General features: G+C 39.9%; 2 protein-coding genes across 5 annotated transcripts; both read right to left on the minus strand.

Moving 5' to 3' along the window:
• Positions 1–941: 941 nt before the first annotated feature.
• SREBP (Sterol regulatory element binding protein) lies at positions 942–15,582 on the minus strand. Of its 2 annotated transcripts, none has more exons than XM_074108326.1 (16): positions 15,413–15,582; positions 14,730–15,335; positions 13,544–13,824; positions 13,079–13,309; positions 12,315–12,510; positions 11,891–12,078; positions 11,433–11,620; positions 10,582–10,818; positions 8,901–9,090; positions 8,100–8,235; positions 7,206–7,335; positions 6,160–6,259; positions 4,967–5,044; positions 3,514–3,660; positions 2,696–2,831; positions 942–1,398 (listed from the first exon to the last, which is right to left on the minus strand). In XM_074108326.1, the coding sequence occupies exons 1-16, from the start codon at positions 15,477–15,479 to the stop codon at positions 1,181–1,183; spliced, it is 3,129 nt and encodes a 1,042-aa protein (XP_073964427.1). In that variant the 5' UTR covers positions 15,480–15,582; the 3' UTR covers positions 942–1,180. The 2 variants fall into 2 exon arrangements, with proteins under 2 accessions (XP_073964427.1, XP_073964423.1); XM_074108322.1 differs by having other exon boundaries at positions 7,185–7,335.
• Positions 15,583–17,277: 1,695 nt separating this feature from the next.
• On the minus strand, positions 17,278–22,828 carry LOC141443122 (uncharacterized). 3 transcript variants are annotated; one of them, XM_074108345.1, is made up of 2 exons: positions 22,542–22,828; positions 17,278–21,371 (listed from the first exon to the last, which is right to left on the minus strand). In XM_074108345.1, the coding sequence occupies exon 2, from the start codon at positions 21,352–21,354 to the stop codon at positions 19,858–19,860; it is 1,497 nt and encodes a 498-aa protein (XP_073964446.1). In that variant the 5' UTR covers positions 21,355–21,371; positions 22,542–22,828; the 3' UTR covers positions 17,278–19,857. The 3 variants fall into 3 exon arrangements, with proteins under 3 accessions (XP_073964446.1, XP_073964439.1, XP_073964436.1); XM_074108338.1 differs by having other exon boundaries at positions 22,538–22,821; XM_074108335.1 differs by lacking the exon at positions 22,542–22,828 and adding an exon at positions 22,028–22,131.
• Between the last annotated feature and the right edge of the window lie 325 nt (positions 22,829–23,153).

Here is a 23,153-nt window from a genome sequence, read left to right on the forward strand (position 1 = left end):
CCCACGCGGGCCCAGTGCGGATTGGGAACTTCACACACACCATTGATTCGCAGGTTTGTGCAGGTTTCCTCACGATGTTTTCCTTCACCGCAAAGCTAGAACAAAAAAAAAGCTAGCAGGAACAGTATTAAGTCGATATACAAAATCAACATGCAAATTTAAAATTACAATGATTATGATATAAAATTCAAAAAGTCCTTAACATTATAGAAGCAGTGATCATGTAGCCATTCAGTCTGCCTTCCTTTAAATAATCTACCATGCAACACCTTCAACTCGTCAGGAAGGTTATTATACAGCATGATACACATGTTACAGGCATTCCTCTTATAGATGTCAGAGTGGCAACACAAAAAATGTTTAGAAACACTTCTTCTGTGAACTTCTAGAGTCCAATGTTATCCTGAATGGACTATAGAAAGTATGAATAGTACATTGTGCCTTAATGGCGGTAAATAATTAAGGAACAACGAACGAGTCTATTAGAAGCCCGAACTCGAAGACTAAAAAAAGATGGTTGAAATCGGTAGAGTCGTTCTCAAGTTATGGCGTGACCAATAAGGATTATTTTTTATTTTAAAAAATATTATAGATACGCGTTTTAGATATGTATTGGGGCAGATATTTGTATGAATAATACGAATGATTGTTCTCGGGTCTTGGATGTTTAATATGTATTTAAGTATGTTTTTATCTATCTATATAAGTATGTTTATCCATTGCCTAGTATCCATAGTTCAAGCTTTGCTTAGTATGGGACTAGGTGAATTGGTGTCAAGTGTCCCATGATATTTATTTATTATTATGACTTCATGTTAGACAGCATTGTGCAGTACATAATGTTGCATAAGAAGACAAAGATTTACGATAGAAATACAGCGGGGGAGCCTGTATTGCAGACTGTATTAAGTGGTAAGGAATGTATCAAATAAAAAAAAAACTTAAAGCTAACAACAATTTTATTTAAAAAAAATTACAACTTAACCTACTACGTAGATATTATATGCTCTGAAGTATTAAATTATTTAATAAATACAGAAATAAAATGAATTCAGCAATATTATAGTACTGGATAAAATTACTTATAGTAATATATCGCAATTATGTGAATAAATGTCTGTCTTTCTTTCTTTCAATTTTTCGGTTTAATTAATTTGCTTAAATCTACGTGAATTTTACTTTAAGGCGCCGCGGGTAGAGTGCTGACTGATTTCATGAGATGGTAACAGTGCGGGAGGCGGCTGCGATGACCGATTTTCTGCAGAGTTGCGGCCGCTTGGGCTAGCATGCCGGCGCGCTCGCCCGGCGCGGCAAGCACGGCCGGCGGCAAGTGTTTACAGGCCATGTAAAGAGCGACGGCGCGTTCGCCCTCGCCACCGCCACCTTCTATAGCGCGCTCTGTCGATGAGAAATATTGAATAGGATAACGGCAAAAAGTTCACGGACAGTCGAATTAATTCGTTTTTCTCAATAATTCGTTTTTCTCAAATAATGTAAAAAAAACTCAATTTATTGTTTTTTTCATGTATATTGCCCGATTACTCGAAAACAGCCAAATTTTTGGAAGACTTTCCAGCTGGACCCATTATCACCAAGTAAAGATCTGATGTGATGATAATGTTATCATCGATTTCCAAGCGAAATCGAGGCGTCTTGAAATAAATTTGGGTATTTTTAATAGTAACTCGTGCACTTTTTCTTCGAAACCATCATTTAGTTTAAGGTAAAGTCGCTAAGGTAACGAACAGTAAGGCTCGCGTAATTTGGCGCCTAATTAGAGATTTAAAGATAGTGGCAGCCGAACTGTTTAGTGCTAACCTTCAAAAAAGGCAAATAAACGTTCGAGATAGTTTATCTTAAAGATTTTGACGCGAAGTACAGTCAGCAACAAAGGTATGAATACAGCCGAAGTGCAAAAAATATGTATATACGACCTTAATGTTCTGGCTTTGGCTGTATTGTCGCTAGTGCTGCTGCTTAAGTAGCATAGTAGAAATAAGCAACCTGAGATATGTATAAATAATAATAATAATAAATAAATATCACGGGACAATTCACACCAATTGACCTAGTCCCAAAGTAAGCTTAGCAAAGCTTGTGTTATGGGTACTAAGCAACGGATAAATATAATTATATAGATATAGATACATACTTAAAATACATATTAAACACCCAAGACCCGAGAACAAACATTAGTATTTTTCATACAAATATCTGCCCCGACACGGGAATCGAACCCGGGACCTCAAGCTTCGTAGTCAGGTTCTCTAACCACTAGGCCATCTGGTCGTCTAAATATTATATTCTATGCATAGGAAAAATTCGTGTCTAGATTCCTGTCCAGCAGTGGTGTAGGGGTTAACGCACGCAGCACGGAATGCTGAGGCCCTGGGTCCGATTCCCAGTGCTGGTCTCTTTTTCTGGTTTTTCTGTGCATCCATGTCTCAGTTTGTATTTACGATATGTATTCATACCCTTGTTGTTGACTATACTAATCCAGGAAAACTAACTCGGTACACATAGGTAATCTTATACAAATTCTTCAAGATAGCTGTTCTATGTGACTTTACATTTAGCACAAAGTTCAGACTCGCGAGTCATATTCCCTCACACGAGCGAAACATACATTTACTTAGTAAAATGATTCGCCATCGATGGATTTGTTGTGGAGGACATTATCATCATCATTACTAACCTTTGCCACAAATGATGGACGAGCGGTTGAGCCGCGGACGCAGACTGCCGTCTAGTAACTGCTGCGTCCGGCGCGGCGAAGCGCCCGCCATCATGCGACAGACGGCGGACTGCAAGAACACTCGCGACGTGACCCACTGTAACAAACATAAATTTTCGTTAAAGAAATAATAATAACGTAAAACATAAGCTTTTTTGCTCTTTGTACTTTATGTTGACTTGCATTAGTCATCCAACGGTAAATTAGACCCCAGCTAAGGAGTTCAAATGTGGTCTTTCTACTTTTTATTTTCAGAGCTCATACATTACAATTTTGTACTATCTACATTGTATTTTACGAGCTTTACGGTGAAAGAAAACGTGAGGAAACCAGCACAACCTGAGAAGAGCATAATTCAATGGTGTGTGTGAAATCCCCAATCCGCACGGGGCCCGCGTGGTAACTATACCTTCCGCCGCCTAACTTTGCCTAAAAGTTCATTGCCACGACTAGTACCACAAAAACTAAAGGTATAATTCCAATAATTTAATAGGCACTATACCGTTAAGCGATTCGAACAGTCTTTATGTTACTCCCGGATTGTGTTCGAATCGCTCAACGGTATAGTGCCTAGTAATCTGCCTATAAATCTGCCTAAAAGTAGATTTATATGGCGCATGGTGTACGGCCCAAGCCCTCTCATACTGAGAGGAGGCCAGTGCTCAGCAGTGGGACGTATAGGCTGGAGTGATGTTTTTTTTTATCAAACAGCTGGCAAACAAGCAGGCGGGTCACCTGATGGTAAGTGATCACCATGATGATGTTTTAACTTTACTCACAGGTAAGTGTTGCGACAGGCGTCTCAGCGAGTGCAGATCGCGTTGGAAGCCGCGCAGCTGCGCGTGCGGCGCGGGCGCGGCGCCGCTCGCCTCCCACACACCCGCGCGGACCTCCAGCAGCCAATCGCAGCACAGCACTTGCATCAGCTGGAACATTGCGGGGTCACTTCTATGGCTATATTGTCTAGTGCTGATAAATTTGAACATTCACTCCTAACAGAACATTGACTATTCGGCGTTTTTAAATTTGTCGAACTGAACAACGAACAGAGCCGAGCGTGGAGCCAAACATTTCTACGAGCATTTACACGATCATTTTAGGGAATGCTCGTCAAAAAGCTCGAAGCAAATTTTCCGTCGTTTCGCTTGAATGCTCATTGGAATGCTCGCTAAAACGCTCCTGTTTATTTTGTGAGCTTTTACCAGTAAGTAATGTAACATTAGCTAGAATGATCATTACAAGTGAATGCGCAAGTTTATCACTTCAGCATCTTTACTCTCTGGTGTTCGCGATCGCATTCGATCTCTCTGTCTACCCTCATCCCATGCTGTGAGACAGAAAGAAGTGAAAACTATCGAGATTTAAAGTGCGCTAGACAATAAGGCCTGTGATTGCAGTACACGATAGTTTATAACAAAAAAGTTTTTAGTACAAATTGTCGTGGAGATGTCGTGATTATTGCAGTGATGTTATCGAATGAATCCAGTAATTCTAACTCATTGTAAGAGCGTTTCCAGATTATCCGATCCGATATCGGTATCGAACGCGCGAATATCGTGGCAAGTAAAATGTATGAAATATGATCCGAAATCGGATCGGATAATCTGAAAAACAGGTACATATTTCATACATTTTACTTGCCCCGATATCGGTATCGTACGCCGATCGGTATCGGATTGGATAATCTGGAAACGCTCTAACAATGATAAGTTAGAGCTGATTAAAGTGATGTATCAAATCAATATCTGTTAATACTACTATCATCTGTTTATTCTTGTCTTTGTTCTGAGAGTTTTGGAGTTAAGAGCGAAATCGAATGAGATATGAAACAGATAAGTAAGTCTTAAGACTTTAATTGAATTTAAAAATTGTTATAAAATTATGTGAAGAGCCAGATTATAGAAATGAAGTGAGTACGTGCTTGTTAAACTCTGTAAAATTTGTGAAAGTAACAAAAAAAAAGTGCAAAAAAAAACAAACATAAAAATCAAAACAAACCAATATCTTCATAATGATGAGTGATACTCATGCGAGAATTGCCTTGTAGTAATATTGCACAAATGGTGGAACAAGTGCAATGCAACTACAATGCACTCCCGCAAAAGTCAGTGATGATCCCTCATGATTCATGATAAAAGTAAAATAAACAAAAGCTGTAAAATTAAAACATTTACATTAAAAAATCACAATTATCATCCTCATTTTCAAACCTTTACAAATTAACACGCTTACCATCATAAGTTGCGTCGGCTTGCGGCAGCAATAATAGGCCAGCGAATCTGCTAGCCGGGCTCCCGCAATGTCACACACCTGAAAAAAAAAATGTTAAAATTAAAAAAAATATATATATTACCTAATTGAAAATACAAACTGAAATACCTGAAAGAATACTGAAAGATTCCAAAAAACCAATCTTAATATTACCTAATGCTAAGTCCTAGATAGCATTTCACGTAAGTTAAATAATTCAGACACGTCTTTGTCATTTTCGGGAAATAATAGAGGATTAACCGATCATAGTGTTGTCGACAGAACTATCTGTAGCTGTTGTTAACCTCTTATTGCATAGTTTTTAACTAACAAACTAGGTACCTACCTGACAATGTAAACAAATCTTCCTACTAGATTTATCCCATCGTTTTTTGTCTCACTAGATGGCGCACCGTTGCGTGAGGTTTTTAAGTATGGCTTTCAAAGTCTGTTATTACGGGCGTGAAAACAAAGTTTAGATTAAAGTCATATTTAATACACCTTAAAACCGTACCATAAAAATGTCGAGCCACAGTGTTGCATAGTCCCCGTTTAGTTCGGAAAAAAGGGAGGACAAAGGTTTCCGTAAGACAAAACTGTCTCAAAACACAGACATTCATTGCCCCGGAACGCATATTTGCCATAATTAATTTCAGATATTACAAAATATTCACACAATTATTCTAATTATAAATAAACCCGCGTAGCTCAATCAAAAACTATGAGATTTGACATTTCGGAGACCTCACGCTACACTAGCGCCTCTAGTGGCGAATTCATTCGCGATAGCCCTCATTACATACCTGTAGCTCAAATGACAAAGCGAAGTACCGCCAATAAAATGGGCGATTAGAAATAAAAACGAACCAAAAAGTGAATGTTCCGATGAAAACCATATAAAGCGATATTAGTTATTTCGTAGACCTGGACCCAGTTTCTTAGACCATAGTGTAATAATATTAGTGTTTTGTTATTTTTTCGATAAATTTATGACACAACACTCATATTACCTATTAGAAACTGAACACTGAAATTATTTATTGGTCAGCACTAGGGCCCTGTTTCTCAAAGATTACAAGTATAATTAGACTAATATGCTTCGAGAAACTGGCCCCAGTAAGAAAATCTTTAGTAGTACTAATATTATCCTAATTTAATAGAACTAATAAACGTACCTTGAGTATAGTTTCGGACGTTCTCTCGACAGAAGCTTCATCACGGCAGTGCACAAGGCTTAGCAGTCCGCGCCGGCTTTTGTATGCCATGTGAAGGGCCCTGCACAATAGTATTATGACCAACTGTTTACATACACAGACAATAGTTATTAATACGGCAACTATAAACTGAGCATTCGTGTTTATAAACACGCGCGGTTAGAATCTAAATCTACAGGTATGTGAATCTTCTTATTGTTAGGCGGCTGGATGAATCAGTTTCGTGGGTATTTGTTGGCGATTGTTCAGTTGACAGATTGGCTTGGCTAGCGGCAGTCGACTTGTGTGAGTAGAAAAACTTGCTTTATCATTGATGATCTATCACAAATAGTTAATTTTAGGCACAGATGTTTTTTTCAGTAAGCCGCTTCTATTTGTCATAATTTACGACTTTACTGTGTTCAGTTTGTCCATTTTATCGCAAAACAAGTCCCAATTGATGCAATTGGGATGCCAAAAACTTTACACCATGTATCCAAAAGGGTGCAATATGGCACAAAAAACTAATACAAAATGTTGAAGCTTGGGACTTGGGGCTTGTGGATTGACTCGGGGATTGTATTTTGCACTTTGTAGGTATGGGGGACAGGGAAAGTGTTAATAATGATGATCTGATTAATACTGCTGAGGGTAGAAAGAGATGCTGAATGCGATCAGGGACGAACAGCGCGTTAGGGCGGTTACAGACTAGCGTTTTATACGCGCGTATAAGCTCTATAAGTGCAGTTTAGTTTTCTTCGAGCGTTGACGCGCATATAAGCTCGTATAAGCGCGAGTGAGAACATGTCCTTTAGACCAAACACGCAGGAATGAGCGCGTACACGCGTGTTCGATTTAATGTAGTGCGCGCGTTAGCGCGTATGCCAAAAACAAGCGTACACGCGCAGAAAAAACGCTAGTCTGAAACCACCCTTAGACAATACGGGCACGTGTCCCAGCATCCTATGATGTGGACTATGGGTGCGTCAAAGGCTCTAGCTGCTCACCCAGGCAAGGGGTCCTCGCACCTGGCCAAAGGCTCGGGGAGTAAGTTAAGGCGGTCGCCAATGTCGCTAGCGCGCCCAGTGTCTGCAAGCAACCACGTCGCGGCAACACCCACTATGTTCGCCCACCATTCCATCACTGGGTCCCAGCAACCTAGAATCAACGATGGATGGGGTAAGTCAATGATCCCTTAGTTAGACGGTAAGGATACGGGTTCCCCGAAGCACATTTTCAATCCACACCAGATCAGATTGAAATAGCGACATAATCACGCTTGAATAATTAGTATAATCGAATATTAGGTTCTCCCTTATAACACGGAAGGGATTAGTTAGGACGAAAAAGGTTTAGAGGACGGCCGCTAAGTTTAAGTATTTAGGTGCTCGTTTTTTTTACATGTTGAGTTGACGTCTTATGAAAAAAATAATTATATTATACCTATATAAACCTCTTCATATATTTTACGATAGTCGTCGTACGTCTTTTTAATGAGGGCTATCGTTTTTTGTCTCACTAGATGGCGCACTGTTGCGTGAGGTTTTTAAGTGTAGCTTTCAGTCTGTTATTACGGGCGTGAAAACAAATTTTAGATTAAAATCATATTTAAAACACCTTACAACCGTACCATAAAAATATCCAGCAACCACAGTGTTGCTTAGTCCCGTTTTGTTCGGAAAAAAAGGGAGGACAAAAGTTTCCGAAAGACAAAACAGTCTCAAAACACAGACATTCATTGCCCCGTAACGCATAATTGCCATAATTAATTTCAGGTAATGCAAAATATTCACAAAAAAATTCTAAATAAATAAACCCGCGTAGCTCACCCAAAAACTATGAGATTTGACATTTCGGAAAACCTCACGCTACACTAGCGCCTCTAGCGGCGAATTCATTCGCGATAGCCCTCATTGGCACACCTGTATGGTGGGGCGCGTCGGTGGAAACGTCGTCGGTGATCAGTTTGACTAGTTCCAGTACGTCTCGCGTGTTGCTTCGCTCGTCGGCGATAAGAAGGGTTTGAAGACTCTTCTGCAGCAGTTCGAGGTGATACGCCTGGAATATGCCAGGGAAATCTTGAATTCATAGCAAATAGATAGTTGTGAAAAAATCTCAGATGATACTAGTTATTGTGTCTGAGTGAAGGCTTGTTTCCAGCAGTGGACGTCTTTCGGCTGACATGATTGTGTCTTAAAGACGGTAAGTAAGGAATAACGAATGAGTCTCCGTTAGAAGCAAGCAAAGAAGTTATTCACCTCGAGTTGAGGTAAGTAACCTCTTTGGCTGAACCACGTTGTGCCAAAAATAAGTAAAAGGGCTGTCATGGATTGGATGGATGGTTGGAGTGCACGTGCTTGTTATGGCGCAATACACGAATTATCAGGGCGCACTTTATTGTTGTACAACAATTTATTCTTCAGTCGGTACGACTTCTGGCGTGCATTAACCGCATCACTCTATCAAGAGCGTAACTGCACACGAGCGTCAAATGGCGATATAGGGCCAATAACGCACGGTCTAAATGGACAGTAAGAAAGAAAGATATTTATTTTGGTTCCATAAGTACCTTACAGTAATAAATAAGAATAAAACTAGCACTAAAGTTAAGGGGGCTACTTGGGGACACGACAGGACACTAATAAAGGCCTCTACTCAGCATGTCTTGCCACATATGTGCAGTAACGCCGGTTTTCTGTGGATCCCAAACGTTCAGTACTTACGCGCATCGCGTGTGCCAGAGGGTCGTGCCGTGGCTTCGCGCGGCTGAAGAGGCAGCAGTGCGCGGGCGCGTAGCTCCAGCGGCGCGCGCGCAGGAACCGCTGCCCGCGCGGCGAAGCCACCCAGCGCAGACGCACCGGCGGCGACGCGCACGAGTCCGAGCACCAACGTTTGCACAGCCGCAGATAGTACCTGGAACGCGATCCGGTCATTTCACACACACGTTTGCCAAATATATCGTCTAACAAGCTATGTAAGTCAGGGCCGGATTTAGAGGTCTGGAGGCCTTGGGGCAACAAACGAGTGGAGAAAACTATTTCCCTAATAAAATGAACAATGGGGAATGTATGAAAAATTTAGAAACGCTTGATACTTTTTTTATCGATAGGAATAACCTTTCTAATTAACAGAAAAAAATATCAGATTTTGAAGTAAAATCAATTAATTAAAAAAAAAAAAGTTTTCTTTACCGCCAAATTACGACAGTCCGGTCGGTTACGGGTTGTTCCATAGCCCAGAATAAAAAAACATTAAAAAATAATTTATGTGATAGAAGCTCATGTCTCTTTCTATGGGCGTGTACATGAAAAACAGGGTCGGTATTTCCATGTCAGTATTATTCGGCCCGGTCAGGAATGTCACCTGTCAAAACGACCGAGTCAAAGACACAAATTCTTCTTTTTTTTTTATTCTGTGCTATGGAACAACCCGTAACCGACTGGACTATCGTAATTTGGCGGTAAAGAAAACTCTTTCATTGTTTTAAATTAATTGATGCTACTTAAAAATCTGATATTTTTTTCTGTTAATTAGAAAGGATATATAAATCGATAAAAAAAGTTTCAAGCGTTTCTAAATTTTTCAGACATTCCCCATTGTACAAATTACTGTAAGAAAGGTAAAACAGCGAAAAGAATATCAAAGTAAAAGTTGTTTATTAGTGTTTACTCGTCGGAATCTGAAAAAAAAAACGAAGTCTATTATGGGTGCCCCTCTTTTGTGGAGGCCCCAGGTTGTAGCCCTGGATGCCCTCCCCTAAATCCGGCCCTGATGTAAGTCATATTTTAATATCCCCTAATCTGTAAACTTCTTATTCTGAATCTGTCTTTGTAAATTTATTTAAACAGACGAATTATTCTGATGGTACAATTGAAATAAAAACTATCCTAACAATAACTATATTCGCCCAAGTGAACTTTTCATTAATATTTCGTTATAAATGTAAAAAATATAGGTATTCAAGCTTTTTTGCTGCCTTTACTTTTTGTTGACTGCACTTGTCATCCAAAGTAAAAATGTACGTACATACATCTCCATATTTTTGTTTTCTTATATGTTAGGGGGCAAACGAGCAACCGGGTATATATTATTTACTAAGTTTCAAGTCTATGCCATTAACTGTAGAAAAAAAAACCGTCCTGCGTAGACGATCTCCACTGGGCCACCATGATTTTACTACCAGATTCAGTGTTGTCATCGGATTTACTCAAGTAATTATACCAAATTTCATCTCTATTGTATACCTAAAAGTGGTTGGTGGTAGTTAGGTACATATCAAGATTGTAAAAACTAAAATACTTCTAACATTCCTGCTGACTGTAGTTGCTTTTAAAGCCAGGAGGATCTTGCTTGCTACTGTTGTAATTGCACAGTAAATCCAACTGGAACAGACTAGTAACTCACCCACACAACCAGTTCCCAATCTTCGGCATATGATCTTTGAACACTAGCGCGGCAGTTACATATGTCTCGGCCAACAACTCTCTATTCCCTGCCACTTCAGCCAAGTTGACTGCTTGTAGAGATAAGAGTACACGCTCGCTGCGACCACTGTGGTCAGACAACAGATCTAACTGAGCAAGACGGTGCGATATGTTGGATACTTCAGATGCCCATTGTTGAGTTGCTCTTCGTGCAGGGCTGTAAATGAAATTGACATATTTTTCTTATTAGGAAAAGTAAAATGCTTTAGTCCAATAAGTAGTAGACAAGGACAAACAGTACACTAACTTAAACATCAAGGTATAAACGCTTGCAGCACTTATTATTTTGTGTTGTACCTATATACCAGCCTAGTTTACTTAGCGGTGGGTGCTGCGCCTGGTTTCAGAAGAAGGACTTTTACCATGGAAGCAGTAAAGGGCGGCTTAGGGTTGTGATATGAGTGGCCAGCAGCAGCCTATAATACCAACTACAAACTTAACACTCCAGCACAGCGGTATGCAAGGTAATGGATTACCAAGCGCTGTATTTTCTTAAGAAACTATCACCACTAATAAGAATTTATAAGAAGCTTATTTAGCCAGAGGCGGAGGAATTGGCTGTTTTTACGTCGCTTAAAGTATGCTTGAACGTTGTCTAAACGATAAAGTTCCTTGGACAATATTTTAGCTTGGTAATTGTTTTTTAACATAATCATATCAAAATTTAAAAAAATTACCGTGTCACATGAAAATTAATTTACCGTGAACACTTTCCTCGACCTAAAATGCGTCAACTCGCTTATTTTGCAATACAAAGAGTCCTAGAAATACCTGTCGCTTAAAATATCACCAGCGCGTCGGGTAAGGAACGCGCCAAACGGCAATCTCTGCAGTATCTGCCGAAGCACAGCCGCGGCCAGCGCAGACAATTTCGCGTGTCCCTGGCCGCCTGCTTGCACGCTCTTGCCACACATCGCTAAAGCGCGGTGCAGCTCCAATCTTGCGTTTACGACGTCACCCTGGAGAAATTAAATATACTGAGCGGCAAAAAATCTGGCCCTCAAAATGCAATAATAGGTAATTTCGTATGGACAGTGGGCCAAATTTTGTGCCGCTGAGTATAGTTTAAAAAGCAGCTCACCTAGCAACTTAAGATTCTTTAAAAATTCAAATTTTCCGGTGACTTTAATTTTTTTTTTTTTATAAATGTCTTGAGTTTAAGGGTTGTTTTGATAGAATATCAAATAGTATTTTGTAACTTAGCTGTAGATTTAATCTGTTTGATTTACCTTCATTATAAAATTATCAGCTTGCCGTTTATGTTGATAGAAAAGTCCAGCCTCTTTAGATTGCGATTTTGGTACAGAATCTCCATAAACAAGAAGTTTGATGAGACATCCTCCAAGTATCACAAAATTAACCAAGTATATGAAGAATGTGTTCAATAGCCATACACCCCAAGACACTCCACTGTAACCTGGAAGACCAAAGTAATATTAAGTATACTTAGTTCAATGTAATGCAAAAAAAATAGTATGTGAGCTTTACTGCTATTAATAATCAAATTGAAACTCTTAACTATATTTAAATATGGACAGTAAATTTAGGAAACAATAATTCTTGTTCCCCTCCCAACTTATCTTCTGATATTACTGCACGTTTTGCATGTATCCATGAAAATGATTTAAAAAAAATGAAATAATGAAAACTTACTGAAATCATCCTCTGACAATATCCTTCTTTGATCAACCCTGGCAGAGAAATCCGCAGTTGCAGATGATTCTGACATAAAGCCCCCAAAGAAAGCACTGAAGGGATTGAAAGCTATAAGCCCAACCATAAACGCACACAGCGCCAACCGCGAATGGTCTCCCATTCCCATAACAATCTTAGAGTATTTTTCTTCAACCTGGAAAAGAAAATTCATTTATCATTAGTGAGATACTACGATACTTCTATAAGCATGGATATAGAAATATGAGTAGGTATAAAATAACAAATCACAGTCCTTGAGAACAAATACATTGTCATTAAATCTCTAGTTGATTGACAGCATAATGCGAACATTTGCCAAATTGATGTAAACTTTTATTTGTAAAGGCTACATTTTATCATGACATGAATTTTGTTTCAAAACAAAAGTTATTCTAATCCACAAGATCTAGTAAGTATGAGTATTAGCAAAAACTAAAGTCTTAGCTGAAACAATTAAATTGATCAGATATCTCAGATATAATTTTTATTTAGTTAAAAGTTTCCTATTGGAAGACTCCCCACTTTTAACTTCTGCTATGTGGTTGGTACATTTTTTTTCATATAAATCTCACCCGAGAAGAAAAAATGAGGCCAAAGATGTATCTCACTGGTTCATTCACAGCCAATTTACTTGAGCTTTGAAGAGCCCTGGGTTGAACATGAATTTGTAGTTTTCCTTCTCAGCCCCTTGTTTACTTTTACTTAGCAACTGTGTCTCTTACCTTATATTCAGGTGATGATGGGGAATCACTGTCAATTCCGAGTGGTGAATGGTATGGCGAAGAAATATCACTGTGCGGAGGTGTGTAAGCTCCTTCAGGTATTGGCTCTTTGACACCAGATCTATGACAAGCTAGCTTGAGAGCCATGTTCTCCTGTTTCAATCTATTGTTCTGATTTTGAAGGTATTTAATGTAGTCTATGGTTTTTCTTAAAATTGCTGATTTGTTCAACTGTACGAGGAAACAAAGGAAAAAAGGTGGTGAAATAAAACAAATATAAAAAATATAAAAAGGATGTTAAAAAAAAATTAGTGCATATTTTACACTTTTTTTAATAATAAGCATTGAAGAACTGCATATTTTGGTTTTTAGACTTTATGTAACTTAGGTGTGTCACATTCTATGTGTCATGTAAAATATGAGCTTTCGAATGTATAATATTTGTGGAAAGTATAAACAATTTACCTTGGCGTCTTCCCCAACAAGCATGTTTTTCAGTTCCACAATACGGTCATTGATGCTAGTTCTGTATCGCCTCTCAATAGCATTATGGGCACTACGTTTCACTTCTTTCACCTTGGGAGGACCAACATGTGGAACCTGACTGAGAGCTATCTTGTCACCTTCCAACACAAGGGGGATGCCAGTTGTGAGCAAAGTGGGGGGGTTGCTAGTTGTAAAAAATGTCTGCACAGGCCTGTTTTCCGGACTTCCTTTGGCATTTGTTAGTATGGTTTGAGTTGTTCCTGAAAATTGCAAAATAATAGTTTGTTAATGTACTTAGTAGTGATAGTCTTCAAATAAGCATTAGCACTTGAAATCTGTTGTAGGTTACAACTACAATACCAAAACATTCAACATCCAATTGGAATTCAAAATTCAATATTTAAATTTAATATATTTTTAAATAAATCATCATCATCGTCATCATATCAGCCATAGGACACCTGCTGTTGGACATAGGCCTCCCCCATAAACCTCCGGGTACTTTGGTTTAGTAGAACAAATAAATATTATTATTAATTGTGTAGATAGCAGTCATACTTTTGTCAAATTTCTCTGAACAAATTGTAGTTAATAAAAGGTTCACACCATGTAACGGGTTTACTTAAGAGATTAAGCTCTTGAAGAAAACAATATTTTTATGCTAACAATGCCTACCTTTTAGAGTATATTTACTAAGTCAGTTTTAAAGCTTATTTATTTATAACACACATTCACAACCACATAATGACTATGTTCATATTAGTGGCAGCAATGTTCCGCTTTATTGCAAAAACTGCCTACAAACAGAGAACCCAACAATTGGGTTCCTGGCACAGAATGTATTAATATCTTTTGAAAAATCATGACATAGAATGATGCAAGAACTATTAAATGATTATTTAAGGCAATCAATATGACCAATTTTGTGCATTTATATGCTTCCAACTATGTTATCTGGCTTTAGTTCCATTTTGTAACTCATTCTGTTGCTCTTAGATAAACTAATGCTAAATAGACCTTTGCTGTCCAGTTTTACTTAATACGGACTACATTTAACGGTATTTCTGTGGACATCTGTTATTAGGTATTTGTTAAGTACCAAGACCCATTATAACATACTGTATTGCTCTTGATGCCCTAAATAAAATAATAAACTTATTTTTACCTTGTATTGGTGCACTTGTATACATTAATGTCTGCGTTTCAGGATTGATTATATTGGACTGGAAAATCACTGGAGAAAAATTGGCATCGCTGCTTTTTATTATAACAGGAGTCATGCCTTTAGCATTGTTTTGTATCAACAAAGGTTGGTTGGGGGGAGTTTTGTTAGGCGGATTAACTTGGGTGACCGGTAGCTGTTGTAAATTGCCAGGAGCCAGATTCAGGTACACGGGGCTTTGGACTACTTGTTGGACGATCATAGGAGGTTGGGTGGCCGGCCTGCTTGGAGGGTGCTGTGTGACCTTTTCCGGAGGCAACGCTTCCGCATGGCGCAACTTATAACCCTCATCTCTACCGTACACTCCTCGCACTGGACTACTATTTAACGGTGGCGAGGTTTGTGGCGGCGGCTGCGACTTAACTTTATGCGCATTCTGCGAAACTAATGGGTTTCCGCTGTAATTAAAGTACGGAGAAACTTGAGGTGGTTGCGCATTCTCAGCCTTAACTTTTGTATCTATACTCAGCAGGCCTGTGTCATTATCACCGAGAGCCAGCTCTTCTTCTAGTTTTTTCATAAAAACCTCATCGCAGTTGCTAAGGAAGTCTGGAAAGATTTTTTGATTAATCATATTAATATATAAGGTATGATATGGTAAACGCAGTTTGTTTTATACGCCTTACCTTCTATTTCTGCGATGTCGTGTACGTTGAAGACATCAGAATTCATAAAAGGCTCATCTTGTTCCATGATTGAATCGAAATTAAATATCTATATCCTAATAAAAAATAATTATACTGGTTTTTGAAAAACCCCAAAATCTTATTTCGCCTCGTATGTTTACGTTCTTGACATCTGCTGATTATTTTTAACCAATCACAACACAGAGAAGTAGTCGCGCGATATTACGTCATTCAAGTCTGTTCAAGCTATGGTTAAAAGCGGTTATTTTTAGAATTTATATTGAAAAAACTTGCTATTTTGATTTTGAATGTATTATATTTTTGGTAAATCTAAAAATATGAGTAGTTTTGCTATAAAACGGTAATAAAATTTCTTTCAATAATTAATGAATGTAGTCTACAATTTCATCCCTTTACAATTCGTAAATAAATTGATTACTTTTAGTTTAGACGGCCTCTAGTGTTAATATACGGAACTTTAGTGAAAACTTTATAGTGAATAGTTTGGTAAAAACAACACTAGATACCGTTACTAGTAACAACGAGTCAAATTACGCGCGAAATTTCGACGCATATTTAATATAGTTCTAAACCGTTTTATACTATTTTAATACTCTCCTATGCTCTCTAATAGTCTCAATATAGTAATCTCACCAAATAATTTCTTAAATGTGTCCCATCTGATCTTATATTTTAAACACCAATAGAATTTAATAAGTACTTTGAAGTAATGAGGGCTATCGTTTTTTGTCTCACTAGATGGCGCGCTGTTGCGTGAGGTTTTTAAGTATGGCTTTCAAAGTCTGTTATTACGGGCGTGAAAACAAAGTTTAGATTAAAATCATATTTAATACACCTTAAAACCGTAACATAAAAATATCGAACATGCCACAGTGTTGCATAGTCCCCGTTTTGTTCGGAAAAAAGGGAGGAACAAGGTTTCCGAAAGACAAAACTGTCTCAAAACTCAGGCATTCATTGCCCCGGAACGCATATTTGTCATAATTAATTTCAGATATTGCAAAATATTTACAAAATTATTCTAATTATAAATAAACCCGCGTAGCTCACTCAAAAACTATGAGATTTGACATTTCGGAGACCTCACGCTACACTAGCGCCTCTAGCGGCGAATTCATTCGCGATAGCCCTCATTGAAGTTGGCCCACGTCGTCGGTATTAAAATTGATCAAGATTATAGTCATCATCATCATCATCATCCCAGCCTATCTATAAGCGTTCCACTGCTGAGCACAAGCCTTTTCTCAGACAGAAAAGACTTGAGCCGTAATATCCTTCCATGCGGACCCATTGCTGATTGGGAACTTCACATACACACCATATCGAATATATTGCTTTACAGGTTAGTGCAGCTTTCCTCATAATTTCTTCCTTCACCGTGAGCCTCGTGATAAATTGCAAATATTATTTCGCACATGAATTTGGAGAAACTCCAGAGATGCATGCGAGCTGGGATTTGAACCCGCGATTCTCTGCTTGAGAGGCCATAGGTCAAACCAGTAGGCCACTACGGGATCCTTTAGTTAGATTATACTTAGTAGGTAAATATGTATTTCAAAGGATTTATAAGAAATTATATACATGTAGGTACATTATTACATAATAAGTACCTACTTAATTTAAAGAAGAGAAAAATCTCAACGCGAAAATACAAATTCACTCTATTACGAACAAGAATAAATAAACGGCTTTTTAATACAAATTTTAGATTTTGAAGAGATAAGACAGGCTAATACCTAAATCTACCCAAGGTATTGCTAAAATTTGCACATGTAGGTACCTAAGTTACGAGGGAGTTAGCCGCGGGCTTTTCTTTGAAGTTAGGTACAAATGAAATCTCTGACGACATATTAAACGTTTATTTTATATTTATAACATTATATTATTTGTAAATATAGAGTTCTTACTTAAATATGAAATTACGAGATAAACAAACTCGTTCTAAATATACATACCTAATGTAGATACACATATTCAACTACATGAAAATTAACTACTTACAAGATGTTTTTTGCGATCACAACTAAAATTGTACTTACTGCTACGTAACATCGTAACTAAATATTAATAATAAGGATAGTATAGGCACAAAAGTGGGTTTAATATAATTGGTAATAACTAACATCTGATCAGAAGTAACAAAAAAACGAGTATGAGGTAAACGGAGTTGTAGTAACGCAGGCACTCTTGGTTTATTTAATGTCTTGCTGCCGTCATTCAATAGACAATAATAAATAAAAAACAGTTAAAAATAATATGATGAAACGCATGTTGGATTATAATAGATAATTTAAAACTTTCGCAATTTTCACTAATAATTAACTCCACCGGGGACTTAATCACGACAATCTATATTGCTAAAATTACTTCAACGTTTCAGCCACATTTCAGCGACGGCGGTCACGAGGTACGATTAACAGTCTATCATCGTACTTTCAGAGATTGGTTCTAAAATTATTTGTACAGTGTTAGTGCCAATAAATTAGCAATTTTCGAAGTAATGTTTGAGTTTTAATACTAACGATTTCGGGCGGATTTTCGACGTTGTCATTTGTATGCCGTCCTAAAATGTATATATTTAGCATACTAATTACAACATCTGAAGTCCACCCTTCTTCACCCGTCTTCTTTCTTTCTTTCTTTGATGTCTGAGCGCAAAAAACAGTTTTTTAATCGAGAAAAATTGCATGACAGTGACGCTCAAACCAAACGCTGCGTGTATAAATAAAGCTCTACCGAGTTTAGAACTCTGAAAATATCGGACAAAATCCTGGTGCTCGCCATAGAAACTTAATAGAGCACAAAGTGCACCTACTGGAATGTCCTAACATACCTACAGATTACAACAAACAAAGGCACAACACCGTGAGACCTGAAGGCTCTACATACTACGTGATCCAACTTATATTATGTACGTATGCAATACTAAGGTAGATAAGGTAGTACAAATCTATGGCATTTTCAAACTAGACTAAATTAACAAATCAGTCTTCCAATTAAAATAAGTAAAGTGTAATAATTAACTTAATTATATGAAGAATTAACACATAATATTTATATTTTATTTTATAGAAATAACGTTAAAGTTAAGAGTCCATCCAATAGATTATTACTCTGATAAGATATTGATACACACGTACGAGTATAGGTACTTACCTAATTACCTATTAGGACTATACGCGACACTGCTGAAATCTAGTTTTGTCAGGTTTATGTTGCATGGCATATTCGTATTTACCTGTACCTACTTTGTTTTCTTAGCGTTAGAAAGAAGGTAAGCGATCTTGGCGTGCCTTTTTATTGAAAATCACTTTTGAAAAATAAGTCACAGCAAATATGTAACAATTAGCAAGCAAGGATATATGATCATTACATGCTTTTGGTATCATAAGTAATAGTTACTGTTTCTAAAAAAATGTTTTTCAATAAAAAGACTCGTCAAGATTGTTTACCCTCTTTCTAATGCTAAAACAAACGAAGTATACCGAGAGTCGATAACAAGTTGAAGAGAATTACAGCGAATTGCAGTAGGAGATATTAGTTCAGTTTTATATAGAAAAATACGACATTGAGCATTCTTATAAGTAAATCGACTTCTTAATGCTAGTAAGAACGACTGTGCTAGTGCAAGTTAATTATTACTACTTATTGATTCAGTGAGCACACACCTCTAAGTATCAACAATGAACATTTATGGCAATTGACAAACAAAATAATTAATCTACCCGTAACATAGGACTTTAGTTATTTAGTAGTTATACTTAGTATGTACTTGCGTCGCTATTCGCGGTGACCGCGCCGCCTGGCGGCCATGGTCCCCTGGTGGCGCGGCGGCGCGGCGGCGCGCGCGCACGCGGTCGCGCGGCGCGCGGCGCGGTGGACTAGAGTGGCTGTAGCGAGCGTGAGGTAGTGGTGGCGTTTCAGTCTATAAACATCACAGTCGCGGACAACTAAATTGCACAATAACTCGTCTAGGCGGACCCCCCGAAGCGCAACGCCGGCCCGCCTTCCTGCCCTACGGCCAAACACGGTTACCAATCCAACTAAGAACAACCATTCCTAAATTATTAATTAAAGCTAACCTAATTCGCTATTTAATTAACAAAGACGTAAATGTTATAAAACATAAAAAACGAAAGAAGAAAGTAAACAAAAATAAAATCACAAATAGATACGCCCGCCGACGAACGGAAATTTTATTTCGTTATCGGAATAAGGCGAAAGAAATAAATAGTGAAGAAAAGAGGTAGTGTGAAATTGGCCGCGGGGCCCATTGCAATCGCCCGGCCGGAGCTCCCGGTCAGCGTGGCATGCGCGCGCGGCGCGTCCTACCAGTAGCCTACCAAATAAGTGCCTTAACTTCTATCTTGTACGCCTAAGTAGTCAGTCTTTTTTCCGTGTGTAACATTCTGTCCGCCTGACTCTCAATCTCGTTCACTGCTGCTGCAGTCTAGTGCAAAATGCCTAGGCGGCATAATTACACCAGACGGCGGGTCGAAATCGCGGCGACGGGATACTGAGAGGTCCTCCACTTGATCGTCTTCGGGAGGCGGAGATCTAGGTGATAACGGTTCGGACTTTGGAGGCGTACGCGGAGCTAAGGCAGCGTGAGCTGCGGCCGCTAAGGCCATGGCATGCAGGGCTTCGCGACCACCGTCCCTCGTCGCTCCTTCTAGTGCTTGCTGCAGGAACGACGGGTCTATCAGTGGAGTCGCCGGCGAGCTTTCGTCACCGCCGCCTGTGCCACTAAGCCCATAGGGAAATGCGGCGCCATTCGACTCACGTTTGACACCGCGGCTCATAGGTCGACTTGTAGTTATACCGAGTTTTTTCACTTTATCGTATAGTGTACGTGATGGCACACCGTATTTTCGTGACGCTTGAAGAGCACTCATTCCATTTCTGACACATTCGATTGCGGACATAATGTCCGACCTAGTGTACTGCTTGTACCGTTTCCATTCTGGTTTTTGCTGAGCAGGGACATAGGGCGCCAAGCCGGCTCGAACATCTTGTTGAAAATTAGAAGGCGGAGGGGAAGGATGGAACGAGCGAGGGTGCTCCTCGTCGAAAGAGCGTTCAGTGTAAGGGGAGTGTGCATCTTCTGAGCGATCTGATCTATTATAAGGTGGCGATGATGCACGAGAAGATAATCTACGGGGGCGGTAATCGAATGGGCGTTGAGGGCTAGGTGGTCGTTCCGAATCGTGAGCAGAACCGTTTGAATGGTTGCGAGGCGGCGCTTGTTGGGTCACTGGGTGACAGACAAGGGACACTGGCTGTGAGGAATCGGGCGGAGTGGTTTGAGCGAGGACGTTTCTTAGAATGGGCGTATCACGGGTGGCCAGCATGCTGGATAATTTCTTGCGTTTGAGAGGGTTCATGTCCGCGGAGTCGTAAGCAGCGGAGAGCGCGGGTGCGGCGGGCGGCGGTGGCCAGCGAGCGGGTGGCGCGGGCGCCGGCGGGGACACACTGGAGGGCGCGGCTGGCACTACGCGCGGGGGCGATGATGCGGGCGTGCGGTCGCCGCCGTTCGGCCGCCGGCGCAGCTCCGTCATGTCGAACAGCCCTTTAACCTCGAGCTGCTCCGCGACTTTCATGATGTGCGGGATCTGTGCTTGTGACACGTTCACCTCCCCCGTATACATATATTCGAGCAACGCGCGCATTTCAAAATCCTTGACCCCTGGGAATAGGATGCTGCAGTGGTCCATCGGTACATCGGCTAAGATGGACTGAAAGTAGGGTGAGTTAGCCGCCAGCACCACTCGGTGCGCTTTGAAAGTGATCTGGTCGTCAACGACCAGGGTGCAGTCCACGTATGTCTCCACCTTGATCAGCGCTTCCAGTATCTCCACGAGGTTGGTTTTGTGGTGGTTCCATTTTAGGCAAAAAGTCTGTTGTCCTTCGCTGCTTCCCATTTTCCGAAATTGAGACTCTGTTGACAAAAGATAAAAAATATGTAGCACCAAACAAAACAACTTAAAAAGCTCTGTCAGTATACCTAGTGCCATCCACGAAGACGCGTGACTTTGTACGGCTCGCGTCATCGTGAATGACTCTACCTATAGATAGGTACGTAATGAAAACATAAGAAACTTTTTTATTTAATAATTTAGTACCTACATAATTTGCAATAATTACTAAGATTAAAAATCATTTAATTTTAATAGAGTTCAAATCGTCCCACTTAAGTATTTATTATGTTTATTCCAAATATGTATGTTATTTTAACCCTTTGACCGCCACGGTCGGCAAAACGCGACAGCTGAAAATCGTGCCATAAGTGTCATGTCGGCATTACGTGGCGCCTACGAAGCGATTTTCCGAAAAATTTTTTTTGTCGTCTGTGGCCGACCGCGGCGTTCAAAAGGTTAATAATTAAACGCAAAGTCTTGTTTTAATAAGGACTAAAATTGCTCTCGGTATCATATTAGAAATTATATTATAGCAAACTTTATCACGGAAAAATCATCTACGAAAGGAAAACATTAATCGGCAATGACAGGTAATACAACAACCTAATGCAATAAAAATGATGAGAACCTATTAATAGAAGTGATAATTAATTCTATTGAACTTTGTAAAACTAACCTGGCAGAAATCCGTTGAATGTTGAACCAGGATACATGTTGTCAGTAATAGTAGCTCGTTATTGCGAGGCACATAAACTGGTAATCAGCACATGAGCATGCATGCCAGCGGTATGCAGACCGGTCGCGGGCTCGTCGCGGACTGACGTGCGGTCGCCGCGGATCCACTGCCCGACTGCACCGCCCTTCCCTATTTACATACGCACCGAAGCCCTTCCTCACTGCCAAATTGACTTTTTACCTTTTATTCGGCAGGTAAATCGAAGGGGACTGTGAAACCTGCTTGCCGGCTTCCCTCCTGTCACGATATCCAGCGATTCGCACCGGACACAACTCGACGTAGTCAGCATTCGAAATTAAACTTTAATTCATAGTCAACGAGCTGCTGCGATTAAGAATTATGAATGAAACTTACTTTAAAAATGTTCCATCCAAATCATTCGACATCTACGAGGTCTACGAACGCGTAGCACCTCTACGACTGCAAAAAACATACGTAAATAATTCTCACCTACGATTATAATCCAGTATGAGCTAGCTAGATGTGATTATGATTGCCAAAAAACTCATTGGAAACAGCACCAGCACTTGTAACTAAAGTTTGTATCACTTCGGGGGTTGTTTTCGCGCGAGAGTGAGGCGGCCCTGTGTGGGGGCGGCGTGCTCTGGTGAACGTCTGGTTGCGACTGTGGTGCGAGTGCAAGAAGCGCGGGCCGCGGCCTCCGCCCCGGCCCCCGCAGCTGCGCTTTGCTTTACGCAGGGCGAAGAGTGCACTGCAATTGCGTGCGGGCGGCGCGGGGTGCGGGGGGCGACGGCACGCCGACGAATTGCAGCGGGAGGGCGCGCACCGTTGTGTGTGTGAGTTAGTGCGCCCGCGCATTGCTACGGGAGCCGTGCCTGTGTGCGCTAAAAACAGCGCTACACCGTCGTCGAGACGATAGAATATGCCGATAAAAAATCATTGCCTCGCCTAGCCCGCTGTTGTACACTAACGCTGAGCTTTGCATCGTGCCGTTGAAACCAGGAATTTTCTTGATACGTTCCGGTATTATCATAAATATCGAATTAATATGCCTCGTTGCATTTCACGTTCCAAAGTAAAATAAACTACCTACTTTGTTTCAGAG

This window comes from Choristoneura fumiferana, chromosome 2, assembly GCF_025370935.1.
Source record: "Choristoneura fumiferana chromosome 2, NRCan_CFum_1, whole genome shotgun sequence".
NCBI classification, from domain to species: Eukaryota; Metazoa; Arthropoda; class Insecta; order Lepidoptera; family Tortricidae; genus Choristoneura; species Choristoneura fumiferana.

What these genes read in the sequence shown, in the direction of transcription:
- SREBP (XM_074108322.1), bottom strand. Translation starts at nt 15,479, where the DNA reads ATGGAACAAGATGAGCCTTTTATGAATTCTGATGTCTTCAACGTACAC. An exon ending in ATTGTCAGAGGATGATTTCA is followed by an intron (nt 12,079 to 12,314) that starts GTAAGTTTTCAT and finishes TTGGTCTTCCAG; the next exon opens with GTTACAGTGGAGTGTCTTGG. An exon ending in AGCCGACGCAACTTATGATG is followed by an intron (nt 3,661 to 4,966) that starts GTAAGCGTGTTA and finishes GCAATGTTCCAG; the next exon opens with CTGATGCAAGTGCTGTGCTG.
- LOC141443122 (XM_074108335.1), bottom strand. Translation starts at nt 22,064, where the DNA reads ATGTATCCTGGTTCAACATTCAACGGATTTCTGCCAG. An exon ending in ATTCAACGGATTTCTGCCAG is followed by an intron (nt 21,372 to 22,027) that starts GTTAGTTTTACA and finishes TTTTGTCAACAG; the next exon opens with AGTCTCAATTTCGGAAAATG.